Below are 20,126 nucleotides of genomic sequence, written 5' to 3' on the forward strand. Positions count from 1 at the left end.
TGTACCTGTAGAATGGCAATTATCAAAAAGACAATAACAAGAGTTAGCAAGGATGTGGAGGAAAAGGGAACCCTTGTGCACTGTTGATGGGAATGTAAACTGCTGCAGCCACGATGGAAAACATATGGCAGTTCCTCAGAACATTACACAAAAAGAAGGAAATCCTACCCTTTGTACAACATGAATGAACCTTGAGGGCATTATGCTAAATGAAATAAGTCAGAGAAAGACAAATACTGTATGATCTCACTTATATAAGGAATCTAAAATAAAACAATACTGAGCTCACACACACAGAGAATAGATTAGTGGTTGTCAGAGTGAGGTTGAGGGATGGATAAAATAGGTGAGGGGTCAAAAGGTACAAACTTCTAGTTATAAAATAAGTAATAGGGATGTAATGCACAGCATGGTGATTATAGTTAGCAACACTCTATGGTATACTGAAAGTTGCTAAGAGACCTTAAAAGTTCTTATCACAAGAAAAACAAATTTTATAAGTATCTATAATTTCACAATATATACAAATAATGAATGTTACATGCTTGAAATGAATATTATAGCTATAATATCTTAATTTAAAAAAAGGAAAAATAAAGAATAATAGGTCATGACCAAGCTGAGTTTGTTTCTGGAACACAGGAAATTTCAATATTAGTAAATCTATTAATATTGTCTATTATATTAATAAATCAAATATAAAAACCAGGCAGTTGCTTCTATTTTTGTTGAGGATGTGGTTGATAAAATGCAACCCATTCTTGATAAAAACACTTATTAGAACAGGAATCAATGGATATTTCCTCAACATAAATTTTTTAGTCCAAAGCCATTATCTTAACAGGGAAACAGAGAAGGTTGGCCAAACAAAGTGAGAAAAAGAAGCTAATATTTAACATCATATTAGATATATCAACCAAAGCAATTAGACAAGAAAAAGCAATGTGAGGTATAATGATTAGAGGAAAAACCATTTTTGTTTGCAGATAAGATGTATGTAATCCTAGGGGAAAAAATTCAAGAGAACCAACTGAAATCTTACTATAAATAATAGGGGGATTCAGTATGATCATAAAGATTCATAAGCTGAAAACAATAATCTATCACAAGCAAATACCAGTAAGAAACACTGTAAGAGAAAATCCCATTTATAATAATAACAAGAAGATGAAATACCTAGGGACAAGCTTAAAAAAGATATGGGTAAGACCTATATGATTAAAATGTTATGATTCTTGACAAACATAAAACTGAAACTGAACATAAAGATACAACATGTTCTTAGGTGCAAAGAACAGTTTTCACAAACACGTCAATACTCCCTAACTTAAGTAATAAATTTAATGTAATCTTCCCTCCATCCTCTTCTCTACCCCCCACCAAAAAAGAAAAACTGAAAAATGTCTGGAACTAGATGATTCTAAAGCTTATATGGAAAAATACACAAGAATACCAGGAAAACAACAACAAAATAGTAATGAGGGGAGATGAGCCCTACTCAGTAATAAAACATGCTATAAATCTTCTAATTAAAAAAGTATATAATAGGCACATGTATAGACAGAGATAAATGGAACAGGATAAAAAATGTGCCAGACAGAAATAATGCAGGAATTTAGTGTATGATAAAGGTGGCAACACAAATCTCTGAAATAAAGACCATCAACTTTTTTCCAGTATTGGACAATAATCCTCTAGAAAAAATGAGCAAAGGATAAAAATAAGCAGTTGAAAAACAGAATTACAAATATCCCTGAAACATATGACCAGATTCTCAACTCCATTCATGTTACAAGTTGAACTGTGTTTCTCTAAAATTCATATGTTGGAACCCTAACCTGCAGGACTTCAGAATGTGACCTTATTTGGAGATAGTCTTTACAGAAGTAATAAGGTTAAAATGACATCATCAGGGTAGACCCTAATCCAACATGACTAGTGTCCTTGTAGGATGAGGAAATCTGCACAGAGACGTATACAGAGAGAAGACAATGTGAAGAGACGCAGCGAGAAAGTGGCTACCTACAAGTCAAGAGAAGGACTGGGACAGATCCTCCCTCATTGCCCTCAGGAAGGAACCAACTCTAAAGACACTTTGATCTTGGACTTCAAGCTTCTAGAACAGTGAGACAAAAAATTTCTTCCGTTTGAGTCAGCTATTTTGTGGTACTGTGTTAGAGCACCCCCAGAAAACTAATACAGCTTATAATAAGAGAAATGCAAAAGTTATAAAACAAGGCCTACTATAGCCTTAAAAATGATTGCCTCTTTGTGTTTGAGTAAAAGAGGTCTTCCAATTTTATTCTTTCTATATATAGTACTTCCATATTGTTTTCATGTTTATAACAGACTTACATTTGTAATTCAAAATTAAGTAAAAAATCCAAAAATCTTTTGTAAAACTTATTTTTACACATTCATAGGTATGTATACAAACATGCCATTTTTATTTATTTATTTATTTATTTATTTTTCAAAGTTTATTTATTTTTGGGACAGAGAGAGACAGAGCATGAACGGGGGAGGGACAGAGAGAGAGGGAGACACAGAATCGGAAACAGGCTCCAAGCTCTGAGCCATCAGTCCAGAGCCGGACGTGGGGCTCGAATTCACGGACCACGAGATCGTGACCTGGCTGAAGTCAGACGCTCAACCGACTGCGCCACCCAGGCGCCCCAACCATTTTTATTTAAGATGGGGCCAATTACAAATATTACTATATTTTTAACTTAAAATATGTTATCCACAAAATACATTTATCTCAATTCTCTTGAAAGACTACAATATTTCTTTGTATGTATTGACATTTATATAATCAATCTTCTATTAATGGATCAATTATTTCTATTTCATTATTAAAAACAATGGCATAACATGTATACATATTTCTCTTATTTATTTATTTATTATTTATTTATTTTATTTATTTATTTGAAAGAGTGCGTGCGCGCACATGAGTAGAGGAGGGGCAGAGAGAGAGGGAGAGAGAGAATCCCAAGCAGGCTCCACACCGCCAGCACATAGCCCAATGTGGGGCTCAAACTCGCAAACTGTGAGATCATGACCTGAGCTGAAATCAGGAGTCAGATGCTTAACCGACTAAGCCACCCAGATGCCCCTCACTTCTCTTTTTAAATGTAAACCTGACACACATATTTTAGTTTTTATACACATTGTAAAATTTCCTTAATTTATACAGCTGCTGTATGTATGAGCATATGAGTGCTCACTTGTCAGTAACTTCACTAACTCTGGCTATTATTAATCCTTTAACTCTTTCCAATTTGGAAAGAGAAACATTTCATCCGTATGTTCTGTGCATTAAAAAATTTTGAGGTAATTGTGTAAAATTTCCTTTCTGTCTTCTTTTCCCCACCCCTTTCTCCCCTGTTTTCTGCCTTCTTCAACTCCCTTTTAAAACAGTTGTATCACACCACTTACAGAATATTCTTCTGAATTGAAATGGTGTCTTCAAATTATTTAAGTTATTAATTAAAAACAGGGGCACCTGGGTGGCTCAGTTGGTTAAGCATCTGACTCTTGATTTCAGCTCAGGTCATGATCTCACAGTGTGTGAGCTGGGGTCCCACACTGGGCTTGGGATTCTCTCTCTCTCTCTCTTGGCCCCTCCCCTATGCCCTTTCTCTCTCAAAATAAATAAACAGTAGAAAAATAAATTCATTAACAAAACATGGATGTGTTTTAAATACTCAACCTCTCAGAAAATAACTGCATTGGTTTTGTTAAAGAATACAAAAAGATGAAACACAATTTCATGCTTATGTGAGAAAGTTTATATATAATATTTTTTTAAGTTTATTTATTTTGAGAAAGAGTGCAAGGGTGCACACGCATGTGCTTGCACAAGTGAATGAGTGGGGGAAGGGCAGAGAGTGAGAGTGGGGGGGGGGGGGAGAGAGAGAGAGAGAGAGAGAGAGAGAGAGAGAGAGAGAGAGAGAGAGAGAGAATGAATATCCCAAGCAGGCTCCACACTGCCAGCACTGAGACTGATGCAGGGCTTCAACCCACAAACTGTGAGATCATGACCTGAAATCAAGAGTCAGACACTCAACCAACTGAGCCACCCAGGCGCCCTTATGTATAACATTTGTATGTTTATATTTAACATTTCAGCTTCTAAAAAAAATAAAGCTGAGGGAAATAAGAATATTATTCTGAACCACTGGGAAGAATTACTGTTGAGGATTAATACAACCTGTTTGAAAGTCTCTAACACTGGAGCTCAGTGCTATTTTTAAAAAAGAGTAAAGAAAAATTGAGAGAACTAGGCACTAATGAGGAAGGAGAATTAGGAGGCAATCAAGAAGTTTACAGCACCTTTAACAGAATATTCAACACTTACTTGTTGAAGGTTTATGTAGAGTGATGAAATGCCTAGGTAACCACATTTTAATCTTAGAAATGGAAGCAAATCTAGTCCAAGTCACCCTCCAGCCCTGAGGAGGCTACTAGAACCAGGAACACATGGGAAATCCATATTCCACATGGGATTAATTCAGGAGATAGGAGGTAATATTTCTAGGTTCCATATAAGTCTTTCACTAAACTTTAGGGTTTGGATTTTCATATTTGGGACATTTGGTGTAATCCTAAGGACAAGCATGTTTTCTACTTTTATTTTCTACCTCTTGTGTCAGAGGCTAATGCTTTGGCACCCATTTATGTGGTGATATGAACTGAAGTTACATCCATGGGGGAATAGAATCTCTATCCATGTTTTAAATTTGTGAGTTTAAGTCCACATAAAATGAAGTTCTTAATAATGTCACAAATTTTCTGAAAGAAATTCTGACCTGATCATTTACTAAATTCACCAAGAAATGAGTTTGTAATCTATTTTAATTTCACTTCAGGCAACACATGATTCAGACACCACCATAGAATGATGACTTACTTGCATTTTTCTTCTTGTTTTCTAGGTGTTCTAACAGTTGTCGTATCTCAGTGTCATACTCCACCCATTCTGGGACAATCCTGGCAGCAGCTTTTAGCTTAGGTTCTTTTGTTTTGGGATTATTGCACTAAAAGTTTAAATAAAATTTGGTTAATGAAAAATGACTTTCCTTGTATGTTAATTATGCTTCATTTAAGGAAGGAAGGGTGGGAGGGAGGGAGGCAGGGATAGAGGATGAACAGATCATTGTCCAGGAAAAAAGGAAATACTTGAGAACATTACTATGTCACTACAGCATACAAAATGAATTTTATAAAAAGCAGAGCCCTAAGTACTAAATATTTAAATCACTAATAAATAAAAGTACTTAGTTTAATAGAGAAAGGATCAAGAGAAATGACAAATGATAGTTTATGTAAGCAGTAAGTATTTAATGCAAATACCTCAATCAGAAATTTAAACAAAAATTGTTTAAAAACATTCTTATGGTTAACAAGGAGTCTGTCAAACACTTCTCCAAAATGTTTTGGCAAAAGATCTAATTACATGATTATTTTGTAAAAGAACATAGCAGACTATATTAATAAGTATTCTCTTATCTTTCTTTGGACTAAAATCTGGTTTATATACTTGTGTTTTCCACAGACAAATATTGTTAGCCTTTAGAAATTCCTCGAGTTTGTTTAGCAAAAGCATTCCCTCCCCTTTATATGCTTCTGTTCTAATTAGCAACTGTGGCGATATTAAAAATCAGTTAACTGGAACTCATGTGTCAAAATACTGATAGGGTGAAATTCACAGGAGTTTATAAATCTCATGTCTAAACATATTAACTAGTCTACCTGACAGATACAGTGGAATAACGATGGGTACAGATCCTCAGTCCTCATGGTTCCAACTCTTTGCTTACTGGTAGTAAGACCCATACATTTCAGTTAACTGTGTGTGTGTGTGGCGGTGGGGGGGGGGGGCTGGGTGGGGGGAAGATCTTAGCTTCATCACAAGGGAGGAAGCTGAAATAAGATAATCTCTATGCTTCCACTGATATCTGACCGATGTAAACGACTCAGCGAGCAGTTGGTCCTATTATGGGGTTTCTTGGGAAATTAAGAGGTCAAAAGGCAAAGTGAACAGGAAAAGGATCTGATTCTGCATGTATGTGACGGTACAGCTGACAAGATGCTAATGTGCTGGATGTGAGGTGTGAGGAGAGAGGTCAAAGATGACCCCAGAGTGTGGGGCTTGAGCGACACGAAGAATGGAGATGCCATCGACCAAGACATGAAGGACTATGGGAGGAGGACAAATGTCACAAAGTTCCAGAAGCATCCCATTTGCTCTTTACAAGACATTAATAGAGAACACATCTTGAGCTCACTTTCATGCGACGTCTTGTAGTTGCCGCAACTTGCTTTCTCCCTAATTCCTTATGGGAGAGCTACTGGTTATGTACGAGCCATGAGCCTATTGTCTTTTTTTTTTTTTTTTATGTTTATTTATTTTTGGGAGAGAGGGAGAGACAGAGCATGAGCAGGGGAGGGGCAGAGAGAGAGGGAGACACAGAATCCGAAGCAGGTTCCAGGCTCCCAGCTGTCAGCACAGAACCCGATGCGGGCCTCAAACTCACAAACTGCGAGATCATGACCTGAGCCGAAGTCTGACGCTGAACCGACTGAGCCACCCAGGCGCCCCGAGCCTGTTGTCTTAATCCCTTCCTCATCAAATATTTTCACTTCATTCCATTGTGGATTTTTTCCTATAGTAATATATTCCTGAAGTAAGTGGGAAAAGGAGATTTTCTCTGCAGAAATTAACCTTACAGGCATTATGTTCTATAAAGTAAAGATAATGGAACTATTTCCATTTTAATCCTGTCAGAAACTGTTAAAATACTGTGTTTCCCTTAGTTTTCTGTCTTACAATCCCCCCCCCCCCCCAATCTATATTGGTGGTGCTTACATGGGTTATCATGCCCCCCAGGGGAGCTTTGGCAAGGTCTGGACACATTTTTGGGTGTCATGACTGGGGGGTGGTGGGGCACTACTGCCATCTAGTGGGTAAAGCCAGAGATGCTGCTAAACGTGCTCCAGGGCCCAGGACAGCCCCCCACAATTATGAATTATATAGTCTCAAATGTCAATAATGCCCAGGTTGACTGAAACAGAGACGAGATGGTACCATGATATTCATAAATGCTCTCATCCTCACCTTTGATCATTAATCATGCTTTTTCCTCTTCATTAGGCCATTTCCTTGGGGTTTGTCTGCATTCCCTTAACTTTTTTCCCCAAGAAGTTGGCCCAAATTAGCATGTTCTCTCATTTGTAAGTGTTTCTGTGGGAGGGATGGCTATCTGTCCACGAAAATTTATGCCATCTTTTTTCTATGTAGACCTATCACTAAGTAGCAGCTGCCCATCTGGGAATGACATTTCTTAGCTCCCCTTACATCTCAATGTGGCCCCACAACCAATCCACCAAGGGGCCGCAGCTTTTAGGAGTCAGGAAGCATTCCTCATACTCTTTTTCTCCCCTCCAGATCAACACTACCCAACAGAAATATGATGGAATTTTAAATTTTCTAGTAGCCACATATAAAAGTATAAATGGAACAGGTGAAATAAACATATAAACATATCAAAAACACCATCAGTCAATATGTAATAAATATAAATATTATTTATATTTTTATATTCTTTTTATTGTGCTGAGTCTTCAAAATCTAGTGTGTATTTTATACTTTACAGCACATCTCAATTCAGATCAGCAATATTTAAAAACAATTTTTTCTTTCTAACGTTTATTTATTTTTGAGACAGAGAGAGACAGAGCATGAACGGGGGGAGGGTCAGAGAGAGAGGGAGACACAGAATCCGAAACAGGCTCCAGGCTCCGAACTGTCAGCACAGAGCCCGACGCGGGGCTTGAACTCATGAACCACGAGATCATGACCTGAGCCGAAGTCGGACACTTAACCGACTGAGCCACTCAGGCGCCCCAGATCAGCAATATTTTTAAGTGCTCAATGGCCACGTGTGGCAAGTGGCTGCCATACTGGACAGATCAGCTTCTGATGGCTACAGATGATGACAGCACCTCAGAGGATGAAGGAGCCACAAGATGGATGGAGGCTGGTCCCATGATGGACAGGGAAGCTACTCACTGACAACACCCACTTAGATCTGGACTTAGGTGAGTGTGACACCACTGAAATCTGGGGTTTGTTATAGTTAGCTCATGTTAACCTAAGTGTTGGAGATCCCAAGGAGACCTTATGTCACTAATGTATGAGTCACAACCTTATAGGTCACAGCACAACCTTAACATGAGTTATGTTCAGTAAGGTTCTTGGTCTCTCTTTAGAAAATTCCCTTGCTTTCTTCTTAACAATGCCACCTCGATTCTGCTACTTTCTATCACCTTTGACTGCAATCTGACAAGCTGGCGTGCTACCACTTTCCTATACATTTCTACACGTACCTAGAAAAATGTCCCTAGATTTTATTGTCCTGTCTTATGTTCAAAACTGCATGAATGCTAATATTTGGATAGTTTATTTTTTAACGGAAGATCTTACAAATAATTATTTTAAACTCAAATTAGCACATAAAAACAATATGGTCAGAAAAAGAATGACGATATAACTATTAAAGACACTATAGTACTGGAATGTAAGTTCAAGATAGCTAGACAATACATTAGCTTGAAATATTTCATGTCTAGGAGAAATAGAGCATAAACTGCTTAAAACTAAAAGTTAAAAATTTTTCTCAAAAGGAAGGAAAAAAACCCAGACATGTATAGGATAATTCAAGTAGACACATTTGGGAAAAATATTGGCAGGAGAACCAAACTGATTGTGTTTTAAGATGATAGTTGATCCAGGAACATTTCAGCAGCTCATGGTCTTTCTCTCAGATGCCGCTGTGCATTAAAGAGGAACCCAGCAAGCCTGAGATCGCTATCCTCGGAAAGGCCTGCTTGCAAGGAGGGGCCTCGGCTGGCATCTGGGAACTTGGGTTTCAGGAGTGTTCCCACCATTCCTGATAAGAATGGCTCACCATGCCTAACCTGTGCCAACCACATAGTTTATGCCAAACACGTGCTTTCCTTCTGGATGTTGCGAATTATAAGCTTTTAAAGTGTGAAGTGCCTGGTATGTGACAGGCAGGGGCGTGCTTATGGGACCAGCCCTCAATAAGAATCCTGGGTACTGGGTTCCTAATCAGCTTCCCTGGTAGACAACACTTCACATGTGCTGTGAAATTCCTTATAGCTTCAGGGATTAAGCTTGCCCTGTGAGGCTGCATGGGGAGAGGGCTCTTGGAAGCTGGCATCTGGTTTTCTCTGGACTTTGCCCCATACATCCTTTCCCTTTTGCCCTGAACCCACTGGAATAAAGCATAGCCATGAGTATGATGATAGAAATTCTGAGTCCTGTGAGTCCTCTTGTGATTCAGCAAACTTGGGGGTGACCTTGAGGGCCCCTGGAGACAGCCCTGTACTTGGCCAACCTAAGTAAATAGAGCAAATTGACTAAGCAGCAGTGTGCCACATGTGTGCCATTCCATTTGTAAAAGAGAAGATACTTCTATTCGAACATTTTCACATCTGCTTATACACAAATGACAACACACACGCACTCACCAGATCGATTGTTTTGGCTCTCTGTTTGGATTCATCGTCACACCAGGTTTCACACCACAGCCAGTCTTGAGGAAGAGACTTAATGGCCACTTGGTAAATCATATTATTGGGAAGATCCTATAGAAGAAAAATGATTTAAACACAGAGGTATAGAAATTAGAGTCAGAGGGAATAAGGCTGATGAGGTCAATTAAATTAAAAACGGGTCCGAAGAATCATATGCAGATCTAAAATATCTATTTGAAAAAAATTTTAACGTTTATTTATTTTTGAGAGAGTGTGCGCGCGCATGAGGGGGAGGGGCAGAGAGAGAGGGAGACACAGAGTCTGAAGCAGGCTCCAGGCTCTGAGCTGTCAGCACAGAGCCCGACATGGGGCTCGAACCCACACTGTGAGATCATGACTGGAGCCAAAGTCAGATGCTGAACCAACTGAGCCACCCAGGTGCCCCTAAAATATCTATTTTTAAGCTAGTAAACATTTAATCTGACTCAACCATCTTGTGTCATGATGAATCCATGCCCTAGAACTATGCCCACAGCTGCCCTGGACTTCACCCCTCGTGTCAGGAATGGAGTGGGAAGCCCAGAAACCCACCACTCTTCACTGCCCCAAGCGGATAGCCTCAATGCCTCTGCCTGACCTGAAACAAGGCGACCGATCACCCACACCGTGCCTGCTCTTGCTGTTTATGGCTGCCATCGCTGTGCTCTCCAGATTTGGAGGTGACCTTTCGTGTCCCTGTTAGGAAACAATGCTCCAGGAGAATTCTCACATTTCTGCATGCTCGGGGCTAAGTAAAGACTGCTGGCACCTGTGTTAAAGGAAGTTTAAATGGCAAATGAGCCTCACAGGTGACAAAGCCCTGAATCATGCCCACAATCATGTGAGTGACCGACCCAGTCAAGTCTTCAGATTAGATGGCAACCCCTGGGTCCACAAAGACTTCAGCGTTGTGAGAGACTGCAGCAGAATGCCCAGCAATGTCAGACCCAGATTCCTGACCCACAGTTACTGTAAGTGGCTAGGTTTTCAGGTAAGTCATTAGGTAGCAACAGATAATGAATACAAGATTGTTGTGGGATTTGGATTTGACAAACCAAGCTGCTACTATTCATGCACAAGTATTTGTGTAGACATATGCTTTCATTTCCCTTCAAAGAGAATAACTGGTCATATGGTAGGTTTAAGTTTAAATTTTAAGAAAATCCCAAACTGTTTTCCAAAATGGAAAGGGAGGGAGAGGCTGAAAATATAAGGTTTTAAAGTTTACAAGCAGGGAATTGGAGCAGTCTGGATCTATGCACTGCAAATGAGTCTAAGAACGTTCTACTTACCTGATCTAGGTTTGACAGACTGTTTGGATCTTGACTGAGAGCTTGGTACTGGCCCCGGAGCCTGTCACCGGCTGCAATTCTCCTGAACTGCTTGAGATCCACTACATACAAGGCACTGCAAAGGTGAACAGTCTTTGGTGGCTCATGTTGTTCACGTATTTTTACTTTCCCCAGTGACTATTTACAGTAATGGGATTGACTTCAGATATCCCTGGGTCTAATAACAAGTCCTTTCCTAAATTTTCTCCCAATTCTAAAACTGTTTCCAAGGGTTTGAAGTTTGTTATAATACTGTTAGGATCCATATCCTCTTAGAGTCACCACAGGTTTTTCCAAGATACCATGGAACTCATGGCTCTACAAAACAACGTATTTGAAGACAGCATGTTCATTTTGTTATATGGCAAGCCAGTTTAAGTCTTCTGTTGTGGTCAGGAGCCTCTCCCCTGAGTTCCATTACTTGGTTTAACTCCTGGCTCAGTTACGCACTAACAGTGTAAGCCTGGGCAAGTTACATGAGTGCTTCATCCCTCTGAAACATCTATTACATGGGGATGATAACAGTATCTCAAAAGGTTGTCACAGAAATTTTATGAGTTGATACAGGTAAAGTCTTGGGGTGCCTGGGTGGCTCAGTTGGTTAAGCGTCTGACTCTTGATATCAACTCTGGTCACGATCTCACGGTTCGTGGGATTGAGCCCCGCGCTGGGCTCTGCACTGACGGCACAGAGCTTGCTTAGGATTCTCTCTCTCCCTCTTCCACTTGCCCCTCCCCTACTTGTGCTGTTCCTCTCTCCCAAAACAAACAAATAAATAAATATTAAAAAGAGATGAATCTATGTTTAAAAAATATATATATGTAAAGTCTTGTAAGAGTGATTAGCACATAGCAAACACCAATTGGTTGTCATAATTGTCTGATTTCTAAGAAAACAGAGTATTGAGATCCAGTAAGTTATTTGGTTACTAAAAAGTAAGAGTATGGATTTTCTTACCTGATATGGTATTTCCTTCTTAAAAGATGTGATGCCCAGTATCCCTTTTTCCAGAAACGATACCCATCCATTTCAGTGCGGCTATCACAAAATGGGGTATACCCGTAGGGCGCTCCATCCAGATCAAAATCTCGGAGTTCTTTTAGGTCATGTCTTACAATCTAAATAATTAAAACAGTTTCTCTGATGAAGCCTATACAATAATATAACAATTATGCTATTATAATAAGCCTTTTTAACGTGAATCTCAAATTGTCACCTGACTGTAGAAACAGAACTGTGTTTTCCTCACAGCTCTTTCTTTTTTAAAAATTGTTTTTCAACGTTCATTATTTTGAGAGACAGAGTGTGAGGGGGGAGAGGCAGAGAACAAGGGAGACACAGAATCTGAAGCAGGCTCCAGGTCTGAGCTGTCAGCACAGAGTCCCAACACAGGGCTCGAACTCACGAACCATGAGACCCAAGCTGAAGTTGGACGCTTAACTGACTGAGCCACCCAGGCTCCCTGCTCACAGCTCTTTTAAGCAGTAGGGAGTTTATGAAGTTCCCTTTTCTCTTGTTCGTACAGATGAAGAGAAACCTAAAATGCATATGCCTAGTCTATAGGACAGTGGTCTTATTAATAAGAATAGTCTGTCATGTCATCTTAATCAAGATTTCTTAAACAATATGCATTTTGGGAAGAAATTAAATATTTCACAAGTTCATCGCTCTTAGTTTATCAAGGTATGGATTAATAATTCAAAATCATTTTTATGATAAATCTCCAGTATTTTATATTGGCCAATATTAGTCTGAATGATGAAGAAAAACCTCTTAATTATCCTCAATGGCTTTAATGAAATAACATTAGCGTGTTCCAGTTTTTAATAGACTCTAGCCTGCTGGAAAATGCCACTGTGTAAGCTGGGGGAAGGTAGGAGAAATATGTTTTATGTTAGACAATATGTTTTGAAATGCTTAGCTCATTATCCACATTTTCCTGTTTTCTTCATTTTTAAGGATAATGATTCATATTTGTCAACTTGGAAACTAACACAAAAACAACAATAGAGTTAACAATACAAGTAAACTCTAATAGAGGATTTGAAAATACACTTTTGTCCTAAATATAAATACTAACTTGTGTACTTAATTTATATAACATTATTATTTACTGTTCTTCTTAAAGATTCTGTGTATTTTGCAAATATTTTTCCCATTAGTGATTACAAAGGCATGCAATGCAAGGAGGGAAGGGGAAAAGTCATAATTTTTGGATATGTAAGTTTTGAAAGCTAGGTACCAGAATGGGTTTTGGGGGGATAAATTTGGGACATTTTTCCCCCTTAAGTGTAAGGATGATGAGGTTTTGGCTATGGGCTAAAGGCCCAAGAATGCTTGTGGGAGGTACAAGCAAGAGAGGAGAGCTGTCTGTAATCGCCAACTTTTTCAGCAAGAAGCATAGCTCCTTTTAAGCAAACAGCTCATACATTCATAGGAACTCACACAACTACTTTTATCATGACTAATTTCAGTAGTTATTTTTAGTTACCAAAATCAAAAAACTACCACTTCAGAGAGAAAACTGCAATGTCCAAATAATAAATGGTACTTCTTGTGATACACTTGATTTTCCCCTGGAATTCTGACCGTTTTTTTTTTAAAGATACTTTCCTTACACATCACATTCACGTCTTCCACATTTATGCAGCAGGGCAACAAAGACAATATTGAGCACCAGCAACATGAATTGAGTCCCTGTACTCAGAAGTGCAAACATAGTTTAAGTATTACTGAAAGCAACAGTTAATCTTATTACCTGGTCAGCATCAACAAAAATGATTTTGTCCACCGCTAGGGGAAAAAGGACATCGAGGAAAAGAATTTTGTAACCCCAAATAATCCTCTGTTTTTCCGTCTGCTGGTGAAGCCAGCGGGGCCACTGATACTGCACTAGCTCGTACTGGAACCCATATTCCTCAGCCATGTGAGGAATCACCTCCTAAAAATGTGCACACACACACACGAATCAAAGAATATGTTCATATGTTTAGAGAACAATTTAACATTTGAAAGAGTTTACCATAAATTATTACAAACTAATTGGTAAAAAAGTGTAAACTATTTCTACAACTTATACCTGTTAATGAGGAATAGGAAAATGCTGACAAATATCAAAATATAAGTATACATAAAACTATATGATCTAATGACATTAAAAAATAGGTATACCATATTAACTAGCAAGCTTATCAACTAAGATCAATGTTCCCCTAGTTTTTATCGCTACTGTTTGACTTGAGAAAGCCTGACTACAAAGGAAAAGCATTTGGATCTTGGAACATCGACACAGCAAACAGTTTATGTTTATGTCAACATACTGGCTGGTCAGACAGCTACAACATGAAGAGGGGTGCAAAAAAACCACAAAATGAGTTGTAAATTGATGAATTAGGTTCTCCACACGAGTTTCATGTCTGAGATTTATGACTACCTAATTCAAGGATTAAAAACACAGAGTAGTCATTGTGGGTGTGAATGTCTGATATTTGATTCAGGGTCTTAGAGACTTAAAGTATCTTATTCTGTTTAAACCAGAGCAGTTAATGAAATACACTGTTGGTTAAGTTTGGTTCAAGAGCCCCATGTGAGAGGGAGAATGGTAAAGGGGTGGGGAAAGACGGGTTGGCACACAGAGAATTTGCTTTTTCCTGCTCAGTTCTCATTTGTAGCTAGCTGCTGGTTATATACTTAAATTTTCTCCTTGCTTTTGTAAGAACAACGTAGATTTAAATTATGTTCCTTAGCATAAGCATTGGTTTTTATTTATGAATAATAATGCTGTAATTATGGCTAGCCCAGTTGTTGAGAATAACTGTTTTGATTTCAAAATTTAAAAATATGTATTAGGAAAAATTAGAAAAACTTTCTAATTCAGCAAATATGTATTAAAATTTTCACTGAGGGCTGCCTGGGTGGCTCAGTCAGTTAAATGTTGGACTCTTGATCTCAGGATTATGAGCTCCAGCCCTGCACCGGGCTCCACCCTTACTGAGCATGCCCTATGTGCCAGGCACTATTTTAGGCCCTAGGGATACAGATGTGAACAAAACAGATACAAATTGTGGCCCTCATGATGCTTACATTTTAGAGGTGGTGAGTGGATTAAATGAAATCAGTAAGTTATCTATAGAAGACAGCACTAGGAAAAAATAAAAAAGGAAGGGAAGCAGAGTGAAAAATCAGAAGGGACTGTAACTTCAGACTGTGTGGTCAGGAAAGGACTATTCCCTACGCAGGCAGAATTCATTAAATGTTTGAAGGAAGAGAGGAGGTACTTTTTGAAAATTGGAAGGAAAGGATCTAGGGTACTAGTAATTTCTATTTCTATATCTAATTGCTGGTTACACAGGTGTTTTATCTTTGTAAAAATTCATCAAAGCTGCACACTTACGATTTGTACACATTGTACATGAAAAGCTTCCAAAAGAAACATTTTAAGGGAAAGGAACAAAATTCCAAAAAGAAGGAAAATATTATTTCAGATATGGTATTACTTTTGGCCATGTGGGAGAACAAGACCTTTATGCAGACACAGCACTATATTTCTACTGAATGGTATATTTCCTGCTGAGAGAATCTTACAATTGTATTATCTCAGTTTATGTAAAATTAACCAATCCCCTTATGCAGTATTTGCCTAGTAGGATAACATCAAAAACTTGCTGACAAACTAGTAGGACTTGTTGTTTATATGAATGGGTTCTTTTTCGGTTTTATCTACTGCTAAATGCACACAGGAGGTGGCACTCTTGGTGGTTGCGGCTGTTACGTGAGGGTTAAGCACCAGGCTGTGAGGGCAGCACGCCTGGGATCAGATCTCAGCTATCTGCTGAATTAGCTGTTTGATCTCAGGACTCTGCTTCAAAGGACAAAGCTTGCTCAGAGAAAGGTTAGACCCTTTGTCCCAGGCTCCCGGTAGGTAACCTCTATGCCTTCCACTGTCCTGCCTCAGTCAATACCAAATAGTCTACGCCAACAATGCAACTTACCGCTGGGACTGTGAGCCACAACGTATCAGCTGAACCTCTCCAGGGGCTGGAGGCAAAGGTAACACTGTGGCAGTCAAGTGGGTCTATGTGGCCAACCCCCAGTAAGAACTGTGGACACCACAGTCTGAGTGAGCTTCCCTGGTTGGCAATACTCCATGTGTATTGTCACGTTTTTGCTGGGAGAAATAAGTGCTGCTGCCAAACCCACTGGGAGAGGACAACTGGAAGCTCTGGGTCTGGTCTGCCCTACGCGTCTCTTTGCCTTGCTCGTTCTAACCTGTACTGCTTTGCTGTAAACTGTAACTGTGAGCATAATGGTGTTTCTTTCTTTCTTTTTTTTTAAGTTTATTTTTGAGAGAGAGCAAGTTGGGGAGGGGCAGAGAGAGAGAGAGAGAGAGAGAGAGAGAGAGAGACAGACAGACAGACAGAATCAGAAGCAGGCTCCAGGCTCTCAGATGTCAGCACAGAGCCCAACGTGGGGCTTGAACCCATGAACCATGAGATCATGACCTGAGCCGAAGTTGGATGTTCAACTGACTGAGCCACCCAGGTGTCCCTCTTTTCTTTCTTTTTTTAAAATTTATTCATCTATCCCGAGAGACAGAGAGTGCGCAAAAGTGGGGGAAGGGCAGAGACAGAAGGAGAGAGAGAAAATCCTAAGCAGGTTCCACACTGTCAGTGCAGAGCCTGACACGGGGCTCGAACCCACGAACCATGAGATCATGACCTGAGCTGAAGCTGGCAGCTTAACCGACCAAGCGGGCCAGGCACCCCGATAATGGTGTTCCTTATTTCTGTGAGTCCTTCTAGTTATAATCACTGAACTTAAGGTGAACTTGGATACCTCCCCATTGTGCAGGCTGGTTATGTAATTTCTGAGTCTTGGTTTTCCATGAATAGAACTTTATGAAGAACAAATAATGTAGGTAAATCACTCAGCAATGTGCCTGGCAATATTAAGGAATAACAACATGGCTGGCTATTTTTATTTCTGCTTTTACTGCTGGTTTTGGTTTAGAAAAAGAGAACTCCTTTGAACTGCTACTGAATGAGACCCTAACTTGCATGAAATCTGATTAGTCTGCAGTGAGAATAGGGAGAAACAGGGTATACTTTGTAGCAAGAGTGTGAGGCTGAGTACAGGGGAGCAGCTGTTGGCCCCCTGAAAACTTCTCAGGATAAAATGCCTCACACTTCTGAATATAGTCCCCAAACCACTACCACAGCAGTCACTGTGCCTCAGAAAGATCAAAGAGCCTTATTATTCCTGGGACTATCGAACTACTTCCTATGGTACCGTTTTCATGTTCTCTGGATACTACTGTTCTAGTCTATCTTTGTAAAATTATGACAGAATCTAATTCTTTTTATTGACAATCTGTACATATCTTTCACTGCCAAGTTTAATTTTATTATCATGAAAAACCACTAATCCTTCTGATTTTGAGTTTACTTAAAAATAAACCATCTCCTTCTGTCCTCCTAAACACTTCTCTAAATAAAAACAGCATAACATTTTTCTTAAGCCAGATAAAACAATGAATACCAAAACTTTAAAATTAGAAACAGTAATTTCAAAAGGCTCATTCTGAAAATGTTGTGAACTTACAATGACATAAAGAATTTACTTTTAAACATTGAACCACTGTATAATAAAAAGGTTAATGTACTTACTTTAAATGTTGGTGAGAGATAATTTTTTAGAAACCAGAATTTCACAGGTGTTTTGGTGTTACGTAAAACAGAAAGCATCATAATTCTGTATAGAGGAACATTTAACCCAGTAAGTTAATATTAATAGGAGTTCATCCTGCTTTTCCTAAGGCTTTTTAATTATTATATATATATGCAATAATTATTTAAAGGCATTAATTTTTCACTATGAATTATGGGGAAATAGACTGAAGCACCTTCACAAATTATGGTTACTTATCAAGTATGTAATGTGTAAGGAGATGTATATATATATATATATATATATACACACACACACACACACATGCACACACACTATACAGAATAAATTGATTGCTTTTTGTTTGTCCCACTTGACTCTGAAATACTCTTGTTTAGTTGATTACATTCTAATCTCCACTCTATTACTTTGTCATTAACATCAAGTATACAGAGTCTACTTGAATGTATACAAGTATACATTGAATATACTTGAATGTATACAAGTATACAAGAATGATCTATACTAGTAAATTCATGGGATAGGTCCCTTGTTTTGCTACGCTAGACCTCTGACTGGAAAAGAGACAGCTGTATCCAAAATACCACATATAGACATATACTTGAATATCACATCTTCAAATATTTTTGAGGAATTCTCTGATATCCTTCTATATGAAAAGTTAAAAACAACAGCCCTAAGGTTTGGAATTTAGTTCTCTTCTTATTCCCCCTCCTCCTTCTTATAAAATAAAAGGGAAATTTACTATATATATTTTTTCTCACATATTATTTTGTCATAAAATATGTTCATTTCCTAGCCTTAAAGAACACTGATATTCCAAATCAATTAAACTCATGAAATTCGACTACATTTTAAAGATATACTTCTCTCATAATCTTAGGTTAAAAAAAAGAAAAAAGCAAGGTGCAGAACAACATATACTTGGTTACTACTTAAGTAAAAACAAGTTAAAAAATGAAGAAGATATATATGCTTATCTACATACATCCTTGGCAAGTTACAAAAATAATATTGGTTTCCTGTTGGAAGGAAACTGGGTAATAAGGAAACAGGTGGGATTCTTTTCACTGTACATTCTTTTATTCTTCTGAACTTTTGAAATTCTTTTTGAACCACTTTTCAAAGCATTTGATAAAAAACATACCTACCTTAAAAAGCGTTCATATAAATGGCCAGAAGCAACTGAAAAAATGTTTAGAACGTCTGCTTCATCTTTTTCTTTATACAAACTTCTTGTGAAACTTGGAATAAAAAAGTAGTGATTGACAAGTTCTTAATCTGCATTTGCACACTTTACAAACCTACATAATTTAATATGCATACTAAATTTAATATGCAATAGGAAAGCCTCTCAAAATAAGCTCCATCTCATACACAAAATTACTGAATCTTTTTATTTGGAGTATTCATAATTATAATTTCTGTTTTCTTCAGGTGTAAAAATTTATTTAATTAAAATTTTCATTTTTATAGGCACAGATATTTAGAACGACTAAAATTTGGAAAAAAATAACTTACAATCACCACAGATGTATTTTGCCAAATAGGAACTGTTATGACAGAGTATTTTTCAAATCTTATTATAATCTCTCAAATAAGAAAAATACAGTTGATACTCCAAGTTAGGATTAAAATTCGGATAAAAAAGTGACAGCATTATAACATACACAATACTTCTGTAAGCTGAAGGAGCTTCCCTCCTGAACATGTCTTTTCTCCCTTCCTACACAGCAGTATTTGTTTTTGGTACCCTTTCCGTACAGCAAGTGGCCATGCTATTGTTTAACAATTACCTATATTCATTCTTGTCTCCACTTTCTGGTTTTAATGGAAGATTATGGAGAGATACTCTTTAAAATGCTCACATTCTGCTTCATTATCCCCTGTCAAATATACCTACTCTCCAGATGATCTCAAAATGAGGGGGTCTGAGACCTTCTCAGTCAGTAATAGTTCAATGCACATAAAGGGACAAGAACACCATTCTTATCAAACAAGGCACCAACTACAGAAAAAGAGGCCTAAACTGGGCAAGATCCCAATGATAGGAGTGCCCCTGATGGGCGTAACACAATCCACTTAGGTTGCTGAATCTGGCTGGCTCAAAGTGTCTACAGAAATAGACAACTGATAGAAATTATCTCTGGGAGATAATTTCTCAGTGGTTCTCTCTCATAAATCAAATGAAGCTCAGATTTCTAAAACTGGCTTTCAAAGTTCTCTACAATGTGGATCTACAGCAGACGCCTTTGTTTTTGCCCATCTAATGTCCTTTACGTTTCTAGTAACAATCGCCTGGTATTTTTCTGGGGGAAGCATTCCTCCTCCAGTTGCATTCTGTGAGTCTACGATAGGCCTGCCCACTCGTTCTAGAGGTGGGCATACGACCCAAGTGTGGTTAGAGTCACAGGAACCAGTTCAGTTTGGGACAAATGGCTAACAACTGGACTCATGAGTCAGCCCTGGAACTTTTGCTGGCACTATATGGAAAGATGGCAA

At 38.3% G+C, this 20,126-nt stretch overlaps 1 protein-coding gene across 2 annotated transcripts in view; it reads right to left on the bottom strand.

The window, feature by feature from the left end:
• UGGT2 (UDP-glucose glycoprotein glucosyltransferase 2) overlaps nucleotides 1–20,126 on the bottom strand; it is a 190,019-nt gene that overhangs the window by 3,548 nt on the left and 166,345 nt on the right. The window contains exons 32-38 of one of the 2 annotated variants that reach the window (XM_043581775.1): nucleotides 18,776–18,868; nucleotides 17,603–17,687; nucleotides 13,696–13,878; nucleotides 11,895–12,055; nucleotides 10,899–11,013; nucleotides 9,562–9,678; nucleotides 4,916–5,042 (exon numbers count right to left, since the gene is read on the bottom strand). In XM_043581775.1, coding sequence (XP_043437710.1) covers nucleotides 4,916–5,042; nucleotides 9,562–9,678; nucleotides 10,899–11,013; nucleotides 11,895–12,055; nucleotides 13,696–13,878; nucleotides 17,603–17,687; nucleotides 18,776–18,868 — 881 coding nt within the window. The remainder of the gene's footprint in view (nucleotides 1–4,915; nucleotides 5,043–9,561; nucleotides 9,679–10,898; nucleotides 11,014–11,894; nucleotides 12,056–13,695; nucleotides 13,879–17,602; nucleotides 17,688–18,775; nucleotides 18,869–20,126) is intronic. The other variant, XM_043581784.1, reaches the window with a different exon arrangement.

The sequence above is a fragment of the Prionailurus bengalensis genome, chromosome A1 (assembly GCF_016509475.1).
Source record: "Prionailurus bengalensis isolate Pbe53 chromosome A1, Fcat_Pben_1.1_paternal_pri, whole genome shotgun sequence".
Classification (NCBI taxonomy): domain Eukaryota; kingdom Metazoa; phylum Chordata; class Mammalia; order Carnivora; family Felidae; genus Prionailurus; species Prionailurus bengalensis.